The sequence below is a fragment of the Myodes glareolus genome, chromosome 14, assembly GCF_982192425.1.
Source record: "Myodes glareolus chromosome 14, mMyoGla1.1, whole genome shotgun sequence".
Lineage (NCBI taxonomy): Eukaryota > Metazoa > Chordata > Mammalia > Rodentia > Cricetidae > Myodes > Myodes glareolus.
In genome coordinates, this window is record NC_142039.1 from 38753997 (window position 1) to 38776293 (window position 22297).

The 22297-nt window shown below is 39.0% G+C and overlaps 1 protein-coding gene across 1 annotated transcript in view; it reads left to right on the forward strand.

The window, feature by feature from the left end:
* Nucleotides 1-22297, forward strand: part of Aoah (acyloxyacyl hydrolase) — a 196278-nt gene that overhangs the window by 8651 nt on the left and 165330 nt on the right. The window contains exon 2 of the mRNA XM_087896443.1: nucleotides 14311-14406. Within this exon, the coding sequence (XP_087752569.1) occupies nucleotides 14311-14406 (96 nt within the window). The remainder of the gene's footprint in view (nucleotides 1-14310; nucleotides 14407-22297) is intronic.

Genomic DNA, 22297 nt, shown 5'->3' on the forward strand with positions numbered 1-22297 from the left:
CTAGGAACAAAAGCCTTATAATTCTGCCGATAAAGCATTAACACGCTGAAAAGGGGAAAGGCCACCAAACTGAATACTGTGATAATATCATAAGAGGATCTGTAGCGCATGCCCAAAGTCTTTCTCGGAATAGCTATGCATACATGACCAATCGGTGATTAGAGAATGGTTTCTGTCTCGGTGAGTTTTACTGATGGAATTCTTGTATGTTTTATGGGAGTTTTTCCAGTTTTGGAAACTTTTATATTTAAGATTTTACTCAAAAATTTCACCCTGCAAATTTGAAAAGAAAAACAAATTGCTCCAATGCCATAGCCTTTTGCTGATAAGCTGTTTCCAGTTACCAAAGCTTGAACAAAATCTCCTGGAAAGAGGCTGTGTCTGCAGAGACTGATTGATTAGAAGTGCAGTATAATGGAGAGACAGGAGGCTACAGGTCTGGAGCTAATTACCTTATCTTCGACTTGTTTTGGCAACGACTTCAAATGCAATCACACTGAAAGTATTTTGCCAATGTTCAGCAAATAGACTTTGAACGGACACATACGATGATAATAAGGGGCCAAATGAGAAGTCTAGACTTGAAAGTCAGTAATAATTCATTAGATAGGCTGGGCAGATTAGAATTCACAGAAGAAAGGTCCATACGCTAGAACACGAAACAATGTACATGATCCAAAACAAAGCTAGAGGTACGCTTGAATTGAAGAAAATGATCCAAGCCTTGGAAACATGTGCTACAATGTCCAGTATCTCAGTATTTATGAAATGGGTATCTAAGAGGAGAGGAAGAAAGAAGTTTGTAAAACTGCCTAAAAAAAAAAAGTAAATTTTAATACTGCTTCAAAACTGAGAGAAAATATTAACCTACTGATCGAAGACTCTTAAACTTCAAGCAGAATAAATACAGAGCATATCTTGGCACTTCATAGCCAGTATCCTGAAAACAAATACCGTTTGAAGCCCTTGAACACAACAACGTAAATATGACATATCCCCTACAGGAAAGCAGTCTAAGTAATTTATACTGTTTAATTTATAGAGTGTGGATAGAGGCAGAAGGCCGTAGAATGACAGAAGGTGCTGAGAGGGGACAAAATGTTATTAACCCAGAATTCTATGCCATTTTAAACTGTAACTTAAAAGTGAACATAAAATATAAACACATTTCCTGATTAATAAAACTGAGACGCATTGCTAGGAAATTTGTAGCATAAGAAGTACAAACAGAGCTGAAGAGATGACTCAGTGGTTAAGAGTACTCATTGCTCCTGCAGAGGGCCCAAGTTCAATTTCTAGCACCCACATGGTGGCTCACAACCGTGGAGACACCAGACATGCATACAGTGCACATACACACATGCAGGCAAAACATTTACACACATAAAATGAAAATAGAGCTCTTAAAAAGTAAGTGCTGTAAGGGCTGGAAAGATGAACTAGTGAGCAAAGCCCTTGCTGCATAAGTGTGAGGCCCATAGTTCAGTCTTTCCTGCCCTTGGAAATATTGGGCATGTGTGGCGGCCTGCCTGTAGTCTCCACTTGAAAGGCAGAGACAAGGGATCCTCAGGACAAAGCAACTGTCTTTACTAGCCAAATTCTTAAGTTTTAGGTTCATGTGAGAGATCCTACCTCAATATATTAGGTGGCACATCATCAGAGTAAACATCAGAAGTCAACCTTTAGCCTCTGCATGTGTGGGCATTCACACATGCATACACACATTCACCTTCATACATATGTTTGTTCACATCCATTAAAACATTCATACACACATCCACGCTGTATACACTGTACATACACATACATGTACATGCGCGCACACACATATTAAAATTAAAAAGAACTAAAAGAGAAGTTCTTTAAGCCGAAAGAAAACACAGTACATGGTAAGTTGGAGTCTTAGGAAGAGAGACAGAGAGCTCAGGTTATGGTACATATAAAAAAATATATTTTTCATACAAATACTTTACTGAGTGTTTTGAGCGAAAATGCTTAAAACAGTAATTAAAACACTGTATTGTTTGGTCTACAATATGAGAGAATTAGCCCAAAGGAGAGAGGAAGAAATAGAATAGCACAGAAGCAAAGCTGTAAACTTTTGTGGCAATTAAATTGCTATTAGTGTAATATAAATTTTAATAGTTTGGGGCTGCACATTATAAATCAGGACCCACTGAGATTAGAAATATTTGAGTATAACACTACCAAAAACGTCACTAGGGAGAAAGTAATACTGAAAGACACTTGTTTACACACATGCACACATACACATGCACACACACATGCAGTTAGAAATCTCAGAGTGGCATTCTCTGTGGGGATCACACCTGCCATTAAAAAGTCAAGATAATCAGAAGTTTTTTTCTAATGTAACATCCAACTAATTTCTGTATACTAGAAACATGCCTAGATTTAAAGGCATAAATAGGTTGAAAGTAAAAGGATGAAAAAAGATCTGACACAGAAAGAGAAACTACAAGACTTCTTAATTGATGATACAGAATATGCCTTAAGCTATAGAAAAATATAAAACCAGAGGCATCTTTTGTAATGGTAAGGGCACTATCATACCAACCAAAGGTAAGTTGCTACATATTATTATTGCATATTGTATTGTTCCTATGTACATTAAATTAATAAGATCCTTAAAATATAACAAATAGTGACAGAATTATAAAGAAAGTTATGCAATTCAGAAATAAAACTTAAGATTTTAACATTTCTTACACCTTAATATATGGAACTAGACAAAAGAAATGAGGATATAAGTATCTGGACAGCACAAAAGACCTAGCAAAAATCTCAGAGTACTTCACTTAATGACAACGAAATTGAAACATTGTAGGACACTTTTGCATATCCTTATTTATTTATTTATTTATTTATTTAGTGTTAATATGGATTCTAGGAATCAAATTCAGATCCCCATGCTTACACAGCAAGCACTTTACCAACCAACGAAGTCATCTCCTCAGTTCCAATTTTAATTTTTAAAACTTTTACTAGCTCTTTGAGAATTTAATAAAATCTATTTTGATTGTATTCATGCTTCCTTCCTTAACTCTTCCTAAATCCATTTCCTTTCCAATCCACCTTTGAACCCTTTTCTTCTCTTTTTTTTTTCAGCCCATATTTGTGCTGCCCAAATATTCTTGGGTGTGTGGTCTTCCACTGGTCAGTGTACCAGGGGTTACACTTTTAGAGAAAACTTTCATTCCCTCCGCAGCTAACACTGTCAACAGCTCCACTACAAGGAGTGGTATGTTGTTCCAATATCCTTCTCCATGCTGGGGTTTGGTCTCTGGGGACTTATTAAGGGGTTGTGAATGCTTTTCAAATCATGTGTGCATTGCCCTCCTGTGTGTGCCATCTACTACAAACAAAAATTTTTCTGCTGAGGATTCAAAGATTTACTGGTGTAATGATAAGTCATTAGAAGTCAGTTTAATAGTCTATTCATTTACCAGCATAATAATAGTAGTTTCTTCCCTATAGCTTATGACCTATCTAGCCTTAGGGTCTTGGCCTGATAAAGGTCCAAGGTACAGGTTTTATTTTGTGGATCAAGAATTAAGTTTAATCAGAAAGTTCTTAAGTACTCCATGGCATTCATGCCAAGCTAGGACATGTCAGGCTTGTCAATGCTGTAGGCCACAGGCTTCACAGTGTGTAAAATTGGTGATTATTTTCCTCTTCTTGCTTGCTCAGCACCTTTTCATATGAAAGCTAGCAAGTAGGGATGACGCGTCCGGGTCTGAAACAGCTTGATTTCTCCATGTTGTATGACTCTAGTAGGCAATATCTTTAGTAACGGGGTCTTACCATTAAATTCTACAGGATAACCAAGAACACTGGCAATAGCCTGTAAGGTTTTGGGGGGAAATCTATGGAACCTCACCAGCCAAAAACTCTATCAAAAGAAGTAGCCCATTTTCAGCATTGAGCTTTTGATTTGTTAGTCTCTTGGTGTCTTATAGCAGCATTGCTGCCTGGTATCTGAAAATATATGATATAATTAATATGATAGAATATAATATATGGGGTGTACATGTCTATATATGGAATCTTCTAGAGTAGTACATTTTCATATGACTTTTTAAAGGGTCTTTACAGTTATTTATCCCTCTCTAGATTCCCTCTTCTACTTTGCTCTACTCCCCAACCAAATTTAACCCTTTTCATTCCACTATTTAACATTTTATGCCAATGTGTTCTACATCCTCTCCCTTGAAAGCCCTTTTCTGTAATCTGTTAGTGATTTTCTTACCTACATGAGTATTTCAAATGAACCATACTTATCTGAAGAACATCCACAATGAGAGAATACATGCAATGTTAGTCTTTCTGAACCTGGGTTACTTCACACATAACGATGTTTCCAGCTCCATCCATTTACCTGAGAATTCTACAATTTCATTTTTATTAAAAGATGAATAATGTTGCATTGTGTAAATATACCACGCTTTCACAGTTCATTCATCAACTGGTGAACATCTAGGCTGTTTCAATTTCCTAGCTAATGAGGTGACTATAGTATTGTGGGCTTATACACACATCCTCAATTCTATTCAATAGATCACAGTGTCTTTTTTCACACCAGTACCATGAAGGTTTCATCTCTGCGATTCTAGTACAACTTGAAATCTAGAATGGTGATACCTCCTATAGTTTTTGTTTGCTCAGTATGTGGCTGTTCGGATAGTTTCCATTATCCTAGGTCTTTTCTATTTCTACATTAAGTTTAATATAATATTTTCAATTTCTGTGAAGACCTGCACTGAAATTTTGAAGAGGATTCCACTGACTCTGTAGATTAGTTTTGGATGAGCGTTTATATATTTGTCCTATCAGTCCATGAGTATGGGAGGTTTCTTCATCTTTTCAATTTCTTCTCTCGGTGGCTTAAAAGTTTTTATTGTACTCCCTTGATTAGATTTATTCTAAAATATAGTTTTGAGGCTATTTCAAATGGTATTGTTTTGGACATTCCCATGATAAATGACATATTATTCAGCAAAGCAAGCATAAATTTATTTTAAAAGACTGAATTTATATAGTTATCTATCAAGTTAAGATTCAAGAATGAGAAAATGTGAAAGTGAAAGCAAAGTAACACATTTTTTCCAAAACATAATGGAATAAGTCATATATATACATATATAGTCTTTTATTTGATGTAGTATGATATTATTGGCATATATATTATGCCAATTATATCATGTTTAGAGAGAAATGTATAAATTTATTTAGAAGAAAAATCTAAAGTCATTAACCTGCATTCAACTTCGAGAACTTAGAGAAGCAATATTTCAAACACAAACTAAGTAGAAGGAAAATAAACATCAAAATAAAAATTAATAAAATAAAAACAAGTACACTAATGAAAATCAAATGCTGTTCTTGGAGAAGATAAACAAAACCAATGAACTTTTAAGGGCGCTTACCTGTTAAAATGAATAAGCATGATTTTAAAAAGCTTAACAGAGCAGAAAGCATCATTATATATTCAAAGAAAATTAAAATGATTGTAATAGAACATTATGGACAATTTTATGTCATGAAAATCAAGAATTAAGACATGATGAGAAAATTGTAAAAAAAAATAATAATTAGAAGTTGTATTAATGTTCTTGGACTGCAAACACAATAAAGCAACCGTGATTGTGTGTGCTACAAGTACAGAAATGGGTTCTCCAACAGTTTTGGAGGTTGGAGGATCTGAAGTCATCTATTCTTGTCTCCTGGCTTCTGGGGTTGCAACATGTCATCTTGTTCTTTATCTTATAGACGTGTAACTCCTGCATTCATAGTCACATGGCCTTCCATTCTTTTTGTGTGGTTGCCTCTTTTTGTGAGAACACTTGCTATATTGATTATGGGCCTACTCTATTCTAGCATGACCTCATCTCTACTAATTACAATAGCAATATCCTATTTTCAAACAAGGCATATGATCAAATTCCATGAAGAGCATACATTTGGGGGACATCAGTCAAGTTTATACAATCTCAAGGAGAGCTGTTTTCACTAGTGAGTCCCATAAAATATTAAGAAGAAAACAACTTCAGTGAAATGCAATTCCTTTCATAAAATAAGAGGAAGGACTATATTCCAATTTGTGTTATATTTTGCCCTAGTGTTAAATCCAGACAGATACCACAAAGAAAGATTTTAACAGAACATTACTACATAAACATAGACTTTAAAAACTCTTAAAATATCCACCATTAAAAATTCAGCAACATATAAAATTAAATAAATAGTACCTTATGACCAAATGATGTCTTTGCTAGAAATGCATGGCTGACTTTTGATCTGAATGTTGATTCATGGAGCATACCAAATTAGTAAAATAAAGGGTATAATTGCATTATCAACCCAGCAGAAATGTAAATTATTTGACAAACTCTGCTAAGATATCTCAACAAATTATAAAAGAAAGGAAATGGCTTCGCCCAACCTGATAAAGAAACCTATGAGGACCCCCCGTCCATTGCAGATTTAACATGGTTTCCTTCTAAGATCAAGAGTCAGGCAGGATTTCCACCCTTGCCAGCCCCATCACACGCACAAAAACATTGGTTAAAGTCATAGAGACAAAAATGAATTAAAAAATATGAATGTTCACTTTCCTATTTTTTTTTAGTTTTAACAGATGTAAGTAAAATATAGCAAGCATAATTAAAAGGTAAATGTTAATTAATTTAAAGGTATATTTATCAAAAACCAAAAAAGTGAAAGACTCCATTGATTAGCAACAGTTTTTCAAGTCAATTAGTTTTTGGTTACTTCATGAAAACTAGAGGAAACAATAAGGCTGTCAGGTTATAGATAATTTCAAGTAATTTTTGATTAGAGCTTATTCTAGATTTTTGATATTTAACACTGTGTAAGTTTAAAGAACTGAGTGATGTTTCAATATGAAAATATCACTATTCTCATCTACTTATGGAAATATCTTTCTTGGCACTTGCGTGTGTAAAAAAACCACACCAACAAAAGTTATGCTGAATTTTGTCTTTACATAGATATGTTATATTCATTAACAGATATTGGTATTAATTTAGGATACCTAACAATTTCATTAAGATATACAATTATAAAAAATTGCCTTATTATTCAATAATTTCTTTTGTATTGGGAATACATTCTGTTTATATGCTAGCTTCATTAATATAGAAACCCTACCTAGAATTTACTAGAGTCATACTTATTAAATTTTCATTTTTATTTAAATTTTTAGAAAATTTTAGTGTGAAAATTACAACAATATGATCAATTAAGTTTTTGCCATTAAATATATTACATTGGTATAAAATATATGGTGGAAGAAGAACTGAATGAAATGGAGCTGTCATTGAAAAAGATTCCAGGTAAAGAATTATCAGCACCAAGCCAAAAGGAGAGCTTGGTTGTGTACTTTTTGAGTGAACGTGCATAGGCACAGATCACTGGTGTTCATGTTTATTTATATCCACACGAGGAATTAGCTTCACAGTTCTACTGTTGTATTTACAATCTGTCCCAAATCACATACTTTGCAACTAATTAAATTGACATCTACACAATAATTTTTAATACCCAATAAAATGTAGTCAGTCTACCCTAGGACTGAAGCGCCTCAGTCTGCCTGCCAAGCTCTCTCACTTCTGTCTCCCAGTGTGAATTCTCACCTGGGACCACACTCCTTTTTCTCACCCCTAGGCTTTAAAACATTCTACTGATCCCTTGGAAGAGCACGCATTGTGGGGACAGTAGTCAACCACACACAGGAAATCTCAAAGGCTGGGTGGTTTCACTAGTGCATTCCATAAAATACTAAGATGAAAATAATTCCAATAAATGCAATTTTGTGAAAGAGGAAAAAATACATCATTTGTGTTGTATTTTGCCCCAAAGTCAAATCCAGCAGACATCACCAAGAAAGAAGTTAACAGAATATGATTTTACAAATGTAGAATCATAATCTTCTCCCATTCACCTATTCTTGAGCCTCTGAACACAACCTGGAGGTGCTAACATGTATGTGTTGCATAAGTAAGGGGGTTGATGGTGTGGACAGGGAGTTGATGGCATGGAGAGAGGTTGATGTTGAGGGCTATCTTTACGTCAATTTCTCATGAATCACCATTTTTTTAAAAAATATCTTTTATTTATTTTTATTTCATGTGCATTGGTGTTTTGCCTTAATGTATGTCTATGTGGGGTGTCAGATCCCTTGGAACTAGAGTTATAGATAGCTGTGAGCTGCCATGTGGGTGCTGGGAATTGAATCTGGTCCTCTGGAGAGAAACCAGTGCTCTTTATGGCTCATCCAGCTCTTCAGCCCCACGGCTCACTTTGAACATAGGGTGACTTGGGTACAGCATTACTTTATGTCCCACAACAGCTTAGCCTCTTCTCGTTGCCTTGCTTGACCTCTGTTTGCCCCCAAGCTTACATTTTCACTAGCAACTACCTAATACAGTGCTCTCTTGTTTCCAATGTACTTGGCACAGTTGGCAGTTTGGGACTTGTTGAGTATTTTCTCATCAAAAGCACCACTTCAAGTGGCAGCTAGGTTAGGACAAAGAGCCTTAAAATCTACCAAATGTAGAAAAGCAGTAGATACCTGCAACAAAGGTGAATTCCGCCCTAGTAAAGTAAAAGCATTGGTAATGCTACACGTTTTTCACAGAAAAAATTCTGAGCTTTGGTCTCAGAAGTGTTCATGAAAAGTATGTCTGTCTGTCTGTCCATCCCCTGTGGCTGCTTCAGCAGAGCGGAAGTAACATTTGTTAAATGTGTTCCTGCGGCAGGCGCCATGTTCGTGGTATTAGCTGTATCACTGTATCCCTGCAGCTCTGTTATAAACACCCCCACTCACACAGGGTCATTTGCTTGCTCAGGATTCTGTGGGCCAGGTCCTATTGAATGATTGCTACTGAAAAACCGTGGGCCCACTTGAGCACACCTGGCAGATGGGGAAATGGCGGGAATAAATGATCCAGAATGGCCCCATTCATAAACTGGTTGTTGGCAGGCTTAAGGCTGAGGTGCCTTAATTTCCCTCGAGCACGTTAGCTCACATTCCTGGCTGCAACCTAAAAAGATCAAATGTCGCTGAGCGGCACAAAGCCTCTTGAGGCACTGGTTTCATCCCAAGCCACTGTCACTTCTTGAACATTCTATTTGCCAAAGCAAGTCACAAGGACAGACTTAACGGGCTGGAAACTAAGTTCTACCCCTCATGAGAAAAAGAAAGGCTGACCTGGTTGGCATTTTTAATGTACCACATAGACGGAATTCCAGGTCACAGTGCACGGTCTACTTGAGGTGCGTGGCTAGAAGTGGGGGCCTGTGGCAGACTGTCCTCAGGCCCATTTGCTTCTCTCCCCACTAGATCAGGGGTGCCTGCTTCGATGACAGTCACTGTGTTCAGACTCCAGATAAGAAGAGATTTTCCATATATGAGGTCTTAGATGGGACCACAGAGTAAAACGCACAGCTTTGCCCTGTCCTCATTTCTTAATTCAACAACGGGTTGGACAAACTCTTCAGAAAAACTGGGCTTCTTATCAGAGACCAGAAAGTAATCTGTAATGGAAGGAATTACTCAGCCCCCATCTCTCCCAGGAAAACAATTGTTAGCTTGTCAAGGCAGGGAAAGCTCTCATTAGACTATAGGATCCCTCCATTACTGCTGCTGAAGAATACCAATACACATTTCACTGCAGACCCTAAATTAGCAATTCAACTGCTAGGGAGTGCAGCCTGCTGGAGGGAGGTGAAGATGGACCCCTATTTCAAAGCTGTTCTTAGCCAGGGTGTTCAGTGTTCCACACCCCATTACCTGCACATCTGTGGGGTCCTTTTGATCATAACTCTTCACTAGGCAAAGCGGTGAGAGTGGGAGGGTTCACCTGGTCTTCAGAGACAGCTGGCTTTTCTCATTCTTTCTCTTTCCTCTCCCCATCCCTGGGGCCTGGCTGCTTTGTGTCTACCTAATGATCTTTCCAATTTTAGCTAGCAGTGCTAAGGGACTGGAACCATAACAAGTCTTTGATGGGGTTTCTTTGAGTCAAAGTCAAAAGGAAAGCCTGTACCTATACTACAAAGAAGTTGGCTGCTTTCCGCAGAGCCCAGGACACTTTGTAAGCAGCCTTTTAAGCTATGTTTTAAAACAAATGCAAAGAAGTGTTGGCGTGGATTTCCCAACCCATGGATCCCCTGAAATGGACATCCAAGAAGCATCCCTTTACGTCCCATGTTCTCCCAGCATTCCTGCTGATCTGAATGAATGTTTGGTTTCCACACCTTGCATTCTAGCCTGTCTATTAGGCCATTAATTTATAACAAACTATGATTTTTAAGTAGGAAGGAGAAAGGAAATCTGCCCCTCACTAAATTACGGGAAATGTGGAGAAATCCACCATACTCTTTCAGGTTGTATGTCTTGTGTCTATGCTGAAAAGGTTTTTCCCCCTTCTGTTCTGCATAGCCTCTGCAAAGTTGCCTCTCAGGGATCCTTGGCTGCTAATTGGCATCAGGTTGTTAGGAATTTAGGAAGCATATTGGGAATGCCCCATAGACGACGATAACACTATTTTATCTGGGGTCCCCATCAAGTTCTAGCATTTTCTTGCCTAGAACAAGTTTCTTTGGTTGGATGCATGCTTCCTTTATTAAAGCCAATGTCACAAGTCTCCTCTGATTTCGGAGAAACTATTTGAAGATTTTTGTCATATTCCCTCCCATGCTTGCCCAATACTTGGAGAAAAGAGAGACCCCATGAGCAAGTTTCTCTAGTCACCAATACCCCCCGACATAGTTTACTGAGGCACATCTTCTTGGAGAAGACAGTCCCTCCCCCTAAGACTGTTTTCTTCACTCTCTCTTGGTAAACAAATGTGGTGCTCTCCAGGGCACTGTCCCCGGAGTAGAAGAAAGACATGATTGACTCTGCTCTTATCAACTCTGGAAGCTGATATATCAGAGCAGTATGCAGTGCCAGTCCATGGTTCTTAATACAGTGGGTCCTTTATATCAATGGCTCCCAGAACTATATATTCAACCAACCTCTGAGCAAAATGTGTTGTAGGTGTACATTTTGAACATGTACTGATTTTATTCTCTTTTCATTATTCCCTGAGCAACAGAGTATAACAACTATTTGCAACCTATACATATCATATTAGCTGTTATAAATAATAAGAGGTGACTTAGAGGATCTAGGAGAGTGTACATAGGTTGAGGGTCTTGAGTATCTGCAGATTTTGGTACCTACGTGGGTGCCAGAATTCATCGGTCACAGATAAGGGAGATGTCTGTATGGAGCTCTGAGACAAGGGAAGACAGTGATAAGGATGCTGATTGGATAGAGAAGATAAACTTTCAAAAGGATTTTGCAGGAGATTTTGGGTGGGTAAAGAGTGACCATTGACGGGGGACTAAAATGAGCTTACAACTCACAAAATTTTTTATGCTCCTTTATCATCTTATTTTTAACAAGAAAATCCTGTCGAATCAAGATGGTTTTAGCCTTATTCCTTTGATAAATATAAACCGACTCTCACGGTGGGTCTAGAACTAAGTTCTAAATACCCCTAGGCTACTTCAGTCATGAAAATCACCCATGCTTCTTTGTGTTTACTTGGGGATTCAGAAGGAAAATGATTTTCATGAAGACTATAGCAAATTATATGTGGGGTAATAATGGGATTCCTTTGGATTTAAGGTATCTAGAATCATAATAGTTAATAGGCTGAATATTGAACTTAATTCCCGAAGGAATCTCTGCTTGATGACAGTACCAAGCCTTCTAACGTCACTTCCAAATCCCCATCTTCACTACACTTTGAGTCATTTCTGGACATCAATCAGGACAGCTCACTGATGATCTGCCACAGGAAGTGACGTCAGAGCCTCCCTGGCTGCTCCTCACCACATTCTGGTTTGATTAGGAGCTACATGGAAATTTGGAAATTCTGCACATTTCCAAAAGAATCTGCCGTTTGACTCAAGGGAAGCTACCTGCTGTCCAGAAGTGGGTACTGAAATAGTCTGTAAGATAGTGGAGCTAGGGAACAGCTGAAGAAGCAGCCATTAACCTTTCCCAGGAAAACCCCCAATAACTGGTGGCCAAATTGTTCCTGAAAGACTCTTGAATAGGTTCATTTCAAGCCAGTAAACAATCCTTACCCCTATTTTATGAACCAAGCATAGTCATTCAAAGACAGAAGGAGACCTTCTCCACTATTAAGGGAGGTAGAGTTCACTCTAAATTCAAGAATGAAGTTTCAAAAGGTAGACATTCCATTCAAGGTCTCAGCATTTATCAATGGCTCCGTTATTTGAACACTGTGTTTCATTTTATCTAAAGCCTTTTCCATTTCAACTGCACTGCGACCTCTTACTACACTGCAGCAAAACTACTTGCAATTTTATGTTTACAGTTTAAATTTTTTATAATAAACTTGATATACTCAAAATGAAGTGCAGTTGATCCTATCAGAGAAGCTGAGTGGCCTCTCATCTTGCTATCCTGTTTCAAGTCTTCATTGTTCTCTAAACTGAGATTGCATTGGGTTTGTATTTTAAAAACAGAACGAATACACATGAAAATGCTTTTGAGGCCATAGAACGTGAATTGGCATCAGCTACTAAATTCATGGCAATGTAAGAAAACCCTCAAAGGCTGTCACTTCATTTAAAAGATACAGTCAGTCAGTCTTGATGGTTGATGTTACTAAACACACCAGGAAGCAGGTGCTGTCAGCCCAGGAAGATGACGGCTGCAAAGGTCTCAGTACTCATGTCTAGTGAGCACCACCTCCCCCGTCAAAGGAAGCAGAGGGCTACCAGGCACTTAAGCATCTAAATAGGTGGCTGTCTTTCATTTCTTCATGGCATTCTCTAGTTTTATAGAAGGTTTTGTTTCTTTATGTCTAGAAATGCTCACTTTCTTGCAGGGTCCTTGGTGAGAATTTGGTTTTAATGACACTAGTATATAAATTGAGGGCTCCTGCTTGCTGATTTTCTCAGTCTCCCTTCTAGTTAGCTTCTTCAGGTGGAACTCTACAGCAAAAAATCTGCTAAGTAGTGCCCACTTTTCCTAAGAGACTGAAGTCTGCATTTTCTCACCACTTACAGATTTTGGGCCAGGACAATACTTTTCTATGAAGAAGGAGTCTCTTCCTTACAGGAAAATAATGTTTGAACTCCTCCAGCAGCTTGGTAGATTGAGGCAAGAAATAGAACCTTCAAGAAATGTGAGCTTAGCAACCTTGGGGCGTCATACTTATCCTATACCAAAGTAAGGGAAAAAATATATTCCTAACATGCTCAAGATTTCTTCTGGACACCCACATTAGGTTCATACTTTTCGCTGTGAGCTTTCTGCCTTGAGATGTTTCACAGGGAGTTGTATTCTGAAGGCACACTCAGTTGCATTGTCATCCCAATTAATCGTCACACTTGCACTGTAGAAAGCATCTTACTTCCTGCTTTTTAAGAAAACCAAAGCCTAAAAAGGGAGGATGTTGAGTCCAAGGCTATAAAGTCAGGACTCAATCCTAGGTCTCCTGGGAAATTTCCACTACTATTTCAAATTTAGAAATCTGGCTTTAGGTCACAGGCCACAGTTATGTGGGACAGGAATGATCTACCAATAACAAAGACACCTCCTGCAGAGAATAAACTGGAGATTTGAGAAGCTAGTACCTATGTATTATGTACAACTTTCTGATGGGAAATCTTTGCCAACCAATTATCTTTAAGAGGTGAGGCCAAGTTAAGGTGTGGTTTTCTGGGACCCAGAGAAAAACAATACACGGCCCAGGTGCCCTCTCTCTGTGGCTCCCTCACAGCACAGCTGAGCTTGGACTTCTCATTCCTGTTTCATGAGTTTTCTCCTTATAATAAATAAAAATATGATTTTTTTATCTTTTAGCTAGCCTGGTTATTTCCCAAATTGAGCTAACTTCTACAGCTTTCCTCGTCCCATCTTATTTAAATATCATCTCTTTCTCTTAATTTCTCTGGGGTTTAAGACAGATTAATTACTTCCCCCAAGTCACATAGCTCACAAATGATGAAGCTACTCTGACAACCGTGGTTTTCTGAGCCCCGAGCCCACAGTCTTCTCATTGTACATCTAATTTGACTGTAAATCCCAGTGCATTTATGTATGTTATAGATGTTTAAGGACAAAAGCCAGGGAAGTTTTCTGCCTCCGCTGATGTCTTTTCGGACCCAATCTTTCTACTTTCCTTCCCTAGCCCCTCCAGCCCCTTGGAACCTGCTAATACGCTCTTCTCCTCCCTGCAGGGTGTGTGCTGGTGGTATCTGTGATTGAACAGCTGGCTGAAGTTCACAACTCTTCGGTCCAGGTGGCAATGGAGAGACTGTGCAGCTACCTGCCTGGTAAATCCGCAAGGGCCCTGATCCCTGATGTTCTGTGTCTTGCTTGTTTTCTCCTCCGTCAATCACCAAGATGGAGATTGCACCCTGCTAAGACTTATGGGATGGGGGAGGTTTGCTTGTGCTGTCCTTAGATTCATATTCTCATGGTGTATAAACATATAAACATGGTGTATAAAGAGACTGAAATGAGATGTCAATTCCAGGTAGTTTCTGTATGACGTTCTCTACCATGGCAGACATCACTGAGGCCATATAGGGAGAAAATGTTGACAGGCCAGTTACCACTAGCATGTCACAATAACAGTGACTTTTTCCACCTGGTGATAATCATCTTAGATATTAAGAAGTCAATGAATAAATCTTCTTTATCGTGCACACATTCACAGACACACAGAGTCCTACTAATACAGACGTTAGGTTGGGAGGATTTCTGATCTCAACACCCCAAATAGGAAGATATCAGAGACACCCCTTCTTTTTCACCTGGATCTCAGTTAACTTTCTCACACATTCTGCAATCCAAGGAGCTGATGGGTGTTTGAGAAAGCTGTGTATTTGTTTTTCGGATTTGACAGAAAGAAAATATTTGCTCTGTTTTCTGTATACATAGTTATGTATTTGAGAGTCAAATTTTCCTTCTCTTGGTAGAAACTAATTCACCAGGAAGGCTGACATTATTAAGCATGTTATCCAGCCTGAGAGTGATTGTGTCTTTGATTTATATGCTACCCCATGTCAGTAGCAAAAAAAAATCATTTTCTGAAAATTGCATTGTTTAATATATGAATTTACAAGATAAAATATTTAGAACTCAAAAAGAAAGACTGCAAAAGAATAATACACACACACCTGTTTATAATGTCTCAGATGGATCATTGTTAAGATCTCAATGTATTTATATTAAGTCTTTAGTGAAATTAAATCATAGCAGATAAACTAGAAACACCTTCTGGCTTTGTCTGCCCCAGTTCCATTTTCCACCAACTCCCTAGAAGGAGAACTGAGCTTCGTGAATATTGTTTTTGCAGGATTTCACACTTACATATTCGCACAACTGGATCTGTAAGTAAGTTGTAGTTATTTTGTTAGCAATTTTTAAAACAATTTCTGGTAAAAACAAAAACAGTTGTCAAAATCACAAAAAGTGAGTGTATAGTTTTCCATTTTGAAAGGTAAACTCCTCTGTACAGAACCCAGGTAAGAAACAGCAGAAAATTAGCTTTCCCAAAGGTCCTAGTCACATGTCCACTTCCACCCCCCTGCAAAGGAAAACATCTAAACTTTGCAGTAAATGTTTCTTTATGGTTTTTTTTTCAGTTTTAGCATAACTATCTTATTGCCCTTGCTTTACATTTCTGATGTGTCTCCCAGGCCTATTACTATCTACAACTTCACTTTTCATTGTTTCCTTTTCCATATAATTTAGCTATGAATTTTGTCCTGTAACTCTTCCCACAGCCTGGGATTTTCTGACTTCTTGTATACCTGTGGTGTAACTGAACATGTTTCTTCTGAACTCTGTGATTTCTCAGAATTGGAACCTAAGTCTAGAGCTTGGACACTTCCAATTTGTCAATTTGATTCCTTTGGCAAAATGAGACATGGTATTCTCTCTCTCTCTCTCTCTCTCTCTCTCTCTCTCCCTTATTCCCTCCCTCCCTCCCTCCCTCCCTCTCTGTGCCCTTTATGTAATTCTAACAACTATTGATGCTTCATGTAGGGTGAGAAGTATCAATTTATTGGGAGGAATACCATTGGTATCATTCATTAATTGAAGTATATTTAACCTATTTACCTATTTCCTCATTATCTTATTTGAATATTTTCCTATAGTACCTAGTTCAATTTGAAAAACCAAGACACATGCTTTATTCTTAGCAGCTTTTAAGAGACTGAAAAAGCAATCATTTTCTTTAAAATGCTACAAAGTCATGATTTAAACATAACTGAGAGATTTCAGTCAATTGCAACCATTATCCTATTGAAGCTCAAATAACCCCTTTGGTGACCAGAAGGTCAGAACCTCCTTTTCATTTTGATGATGAGCTCAAATAACCCCAACAACTTTCTCAGTAGCTGGACTAGCCAGGTATTCCAGCCATACCTTGTTCACTCCTGGGGCTTGAAATCAATCATCTTTCTTAGAAATCTAGGAGGGCCTTTTTAGTGACAATTCCTACATTATGACTAAAGTCTGGGTACTTCGTAATCCTGATTATATTAATGGTCAGTTTTTATCAGTCTCATCTGTAGACAGGGATTAAAAAAAACACATGCATATACACTTACATGTACAATGTTTAATATAAATCCAATGAGTTCATGGTGCCACTTTCAATTCAAATCCAAAACTGCAGGTATTTTTCTTAATCTTGTTTCTTAGTTGGTGTCTCCTTCTTTTCTGTAAAGTCCTTATTGTCAAAGTGATGGATAGAACTAACTAGCCCATAACTTCCCATTCACTGCCCCTTACCACACACTCACAGTCTACAGTAACAGTTCCAGTATATTTCCCATTTCTTATTTCATGCAGTTCACGTTTGTTGAGAGCAATTAAGATTGGTTTTTCATATAGTTTTCCCATTTCTCCACCTTTTAAAAGCATTGACCTATATGATCTGAACATAATGCCATTGTTTGAAATACTTCTTCAGTCATCATCTCTGTGACTCATCCTCTCCTATGGATGTCTCTCTAGCAGAACTGATGCCTGAATCTCATTCCTCAGGAAGCATCCTTAGAGAAATGAATTCTTGCATGTTCATAACAGGCTGTCTGCAAACTTTAGACTTGAAAGCCATAAGTTTTGTGGATATAAATCTTTGTGGGTCTCTGGAAATAGCAGAGTAGGTAGGAACACTTGCGACAAGTCTCAGTTCAAAACCCTAGCAAACACATAAAATGTTACACTCACCTGTGACTTCAGGACTGTGAGAGTGGAGATGTAGAGACAGGAGGATCACTGGAGCTTGCTGGCTGCCAGTCTGGCATCAAGACTGGAGGAAAAGCCTGCCTCAAAGGAATAAAATGGAGAGCGATAGAGTAGGACACCAGGTGTCTTCCTCTGGCTTCCAGTCATGTGCATGGATGTGTGTCCCAGTGTACATGCACACACACACACACACACACACACACACACACACACACACACACGTACATACACACAAATACATACATACACTCCAATAATTCCTTGGTATACAAGTTATTTCCATGAAACTCCTAATTGCTAAAAAGTCTAATGTGGGGCTAGAAAGATGGCTCAGCAGTTAAGAACACTTGCTGCTCTTGCAGAGGATACAGGTTTGGTTCTCAGAACCGGTATTAGGCAGCTCACAGTAGTCTGTAACTCCAATTCCGGGGGCTCTAAGGCCCTCTTCTGACCTCCCTGGACACCAGACACACACATGGTATACATACATACATGCAAGCAAAACACTTATACACATAAAATAAAATAAATATTTTTTAAAATGAAAATAAATTAGAAGGTTAATGTGGATCTAGTTTTCTCTCCCCGTACAAGTCACTTGTTCTGTTTGACAAGCATTTCAAAAGATACCTTTTGTTTTCTGTGAAAGTTAGTGATCTAAACAGAACATGTTTCAGAGTTCATCACTGAATGTTCATGTTCTCAGGCAAGCAGTGTGTTCAAGTATATACATTTCCTAACTGAAGGAAAGACTTTTTATTTCTTCCATTTCCTTGGTTTGGGTTTCTTTCTCTTATCCATATATCGAATCTTTATTGTCTGTCTGACACTTTACCTCCCCTTTGAGTCCTTTTCTGTCTCTCTTTGTGTGGGTGTGCTGAGTGCTGGGGTGGAATCCAGGACCCCATGTACACTGGCCAGAGCTCTCATGGACTGTAACCTACACTGTCTTCGTGTCTCAGCACTAAACGTCTCCCTCCTTTCACCTCCGAGTTCTCTGAAGGCCCTGTCTGCTGTTTCCATTTGTTCTGTGTCCGTTCTAGTTTAAACTTCATTTCCTTTATGATTTCTAGTCTTTCTTGATTTCTTTTATCCCGTATCCGAGCTTTTTCTAACATGGATTTTTTTTCTCTTTTTTCAGGTCTTATTTCATTTTATTAACAACTTCTCTCATTTGGAAACTCTGCCTTAATCTTTTCTTTTGTTATAGTTTCTGATGTGGTTTTATGATCTGTAGGAATGTTATTCTTTTTTTCCTTATAATAGCTTTGTATGGGAGTTGACCTAGATACATTTCTGTTGCTTAAATTTTTTTGTGAAATTAGTCTTTAAAACTCTGAAAAAGAAATGCACAAAATAGAGTTTCTGAATGCTCATAGTGCTGTCTTTGTTGCTTTTGTGCAGTGTTTAAAGTACAGGTTGCTTGCTGCTCAAATTTTCTGCATCTTTCCCCTGCCCACTTTCACCAGGAGCTTCCTTCATCTCTATTTTTAAGTAACCCAGCAGTTTCCCCTGATCACGAGGGATCTGGGGGTCCAGTTCTCAGAGTTTATGGATATCAGATAATTCTAACTCCTTAATCTAATTCCTTAATCCTTCTGGGACTGGAGAGATGGTTCAGTGGTTAAGACCCGTTCTTCCAAAGGTCCTGAGTTCGATTCCCAGCAACCATGTGATGGCTCACTACCATCTGTAACGAGATCTGGTGCCCTCCTGAAGAAGAAACCTTGGTCAGGCGTCCTCATCAACTTAAACCAGATGAAACCCAGTTTGGACTAGTCCAACAGAACCACCACATACAGGCTGCACATGCATGTTTCAGCATTGCCAGGGCATAAATTTCAAATTTCATTTTCATGAATCATTCTGACTTTAAGTGCTGTGGGCAAAATTCCTGGGCTCAGTTGCCATCTTCTGGCTGACTCATTCACCTTTGCAGTCAGTCCCTGACACCTCTGGGCTCTCTTTTGGCACAGATGTAGATAAACCATCTTTGCATAACACTGTGCAGTGTTCATGGGGTCCCTCAAGCTGTTTTAACTGTTTTCCCTGGACTTTGCTAGCCCAGTACCTTGGTGGGAGGTGTCGAAGAGATTCCAAAGCACCACTGCTTCCTGGTTACCTTTCCAGTATTGTCCTTTGCTAAGGCTTTAACTTTACATTAATAGGTATGCGTTCCTTTATAGCATCCTGTTTTCATTCAGTATTATGTTTTAAGAACCTATACCCATTAAGACAAATCCTCAATTTTTTTTTAATCATAGAAACATCCTATGCCTTTGATTTATACCCTTGTTATTGGACATTCAAGAATCTGTCAAAAAGTCTCACTTCTGTAGTTTGGGTATGGTTTGAATGTGTCCCCCAAAGATTCATGTGCTGAAGGCTTGGTCTCCAGTGTGGTGGTACATTTCGTGTCACAACCTAAAATAGGTGATACAGCCATGGGCATCACCCTGAAGGGACTAGTGCTGAGATGATGGAGATAATTTGTACCTAAGAAAAGGTTGTTAGAAAAAAGAACAAATATGCTAGGCATTTTAGCACATACCTGAAGTATCAGCTATTTGGAAGGTGAAGGTCCTGTGCAACATGCTGAATAATTGTCTCTACACAAGAAACAGCTCTCGTGGAAGTCAAGGAAACGGGAGACAGTACACTGGGTAAGGTGCTTGCAGCACAGCCTGATGACCCAGTTGAACCCACATAAATGTGGAAGGAGAGAATCATCTCTGTGAAGTTATGGAGTTATCCTGACCTCACAGGTGAACTGTGGTACCTGTGTCCCCCTCATGTAATGTACCCCCATACTCTCTCTCTCTCTCTCTCTCTCTCTTTCTCTCACATACATACACACACACACACACACACACACACACACACACACACACACACACACGAGAGAGAGAGAGAGAGAGAGAGAGAGAGAGAGAGAGAGAGAGAGAGAAACAGAGACAGAGACAAACAGAGGGGAGAGAGAGCGACACAGAAACAATCTAAAAACGTTTTAAAGAAGCAAGTTTTTGCAAAAGCCCCTCCCACTCTGCTTCTGGCCTCCCGAGCAAGTGTTTACTCCCCTCTACTGTTCTTTTCTGCAGAAAGGAGACAGAAACGGACAAATGAGGTCACCTCGTCTTAGCGTTTTTGCCTCCAAAACTGAGAGCTGAGTGAGGACCTCTCTCCATAAAGTACACACTCCACACATTGGTTATAGTGATGCATTTCACATCTCTGGGCTAAAGAGGGAAACATTACTACCATTTTCCAAGGGAGGACTTTGTAGTGGGTCACAATTATCACTAAACCTGCCTTGCCGCTTGCTCCTTCCATGCAACAGTCTCAGTGTCACATGGGCCATTTGCACCTTGAGTTTTACTTTTCTTCTTCCAGGGAAGTTATGTTGCCCAAAGGACAGAGAGGGGATGCCTACTGATTGGGAACCTGGCCTGGCACAGGGGAAGCAGAGCAGACAACAGGGTTTCTAGGGTGTGTGGGGAAACTCCACTGATTGAAAAAGGTGTTGGGGGTCATTTTGATATTATCAGGAAATTTTGGGACTTTGGCATGGAAACTTGTATGCTGTTGAGCTCAAACAGTCACATCACTTGACAGACTTAAAGACAGTTGTGACAGTCTATTCTGATTCAGTGACTGTGAAAAACCTGTTCAGAATGTGTGGAATAATGAAAAGACTATCTCCTAGCTAAGATTTCTCCTAGAAAACATAATATGCCCAGCCCATAATATCTCCTTGGGTCTCATACTGGCTTCTGCGTGACAATCCAGAAGCAGAAGGGATAGACAAAGGTAAAATTATGCATGTAAATACACATTTATTAAAAATGATTTCTAAGTATTCTCTTTGCCCCAAAAGCTAAACAAACACAAAATCCCTCACCTTAATGGACACAGCCTGTGAGCTGCACTCTAGAGAATGATCGATCGCTGGGTAGATTTCAGCCTTCAGTACCCAAAGAAACTAATGTTTCAAACAGGGCAATGTCTTTCTGACCTTCACTTCCACCTGAGCTTTCACGTATGGTTCTCATTAGTAAACACTTTAGAATAATCTCAGAATCATCAATGAAGAAATAACATGGAGTCATTGTGGTTAGCAGTCAACAAAAGCACATGTTCTGAGTGTCATACCAGAACGTCACTTCCCTGGTCACCCATTCAGAAATCCTGTCTCCATTAAATATGATAGTTAAGAACTCATCTAGCTTAAAGGGAGCAAAGCAGCCTATGCATCCTGGAATATGGAGCCGCAGAGCTAGTTAATGTGGTTAATTGTTTTCTGTGCTTCAAGGTACTCATTGACAGTTAGTGTATAACAGTACCTGCCCTGCATGAGGTGGGTGGGGCGTCAAATAAAATACACTCAGCAGATTGAAATGAACATTATGAACAGCATTGGCCTCCGGAGGAAAAAATCTGTAGTTTCAGCTGAACTGTTGATTACTGGTTGTGGTCTTGGGCTCTCTTTCCCTTGGTGTTCCTGATTACAAGGTGCAGGTAAAGACACCCATCAGCTCGGAAGAGTCCAGAAAGCAAGGAGTGACAGCCAACTTACATGACTTGCATATGGGAATGGCTGAGGTTTCAATTGCAAATATACATGTTCTAGCCTAATGCCTGAGGGCTGCCCAGTGATCCTTTGCAAACTCTTCTTTGCACTCTGGAATGGCTGTGTTTTCTTTTATTGACAGGATATTCTATTCCAGTCTTCACTCTCTAGATCTGTAGGGCTATTCTTGCACCTGCTAGATCACAAGCATAATCTAATAGTAAAGGTTGTGCTTCAGATCTTCTTCAGAGCTGGGAGTGTAGGGCAGTGATAGAAAAACGTGCCTAGCATGCACAAGGCCCTGGATTTGGGTTCCAGTAAAACACACTGTACACACACACACACACACACACGCACGCACGCACGCACGCACATGCACACTTACCTCACAG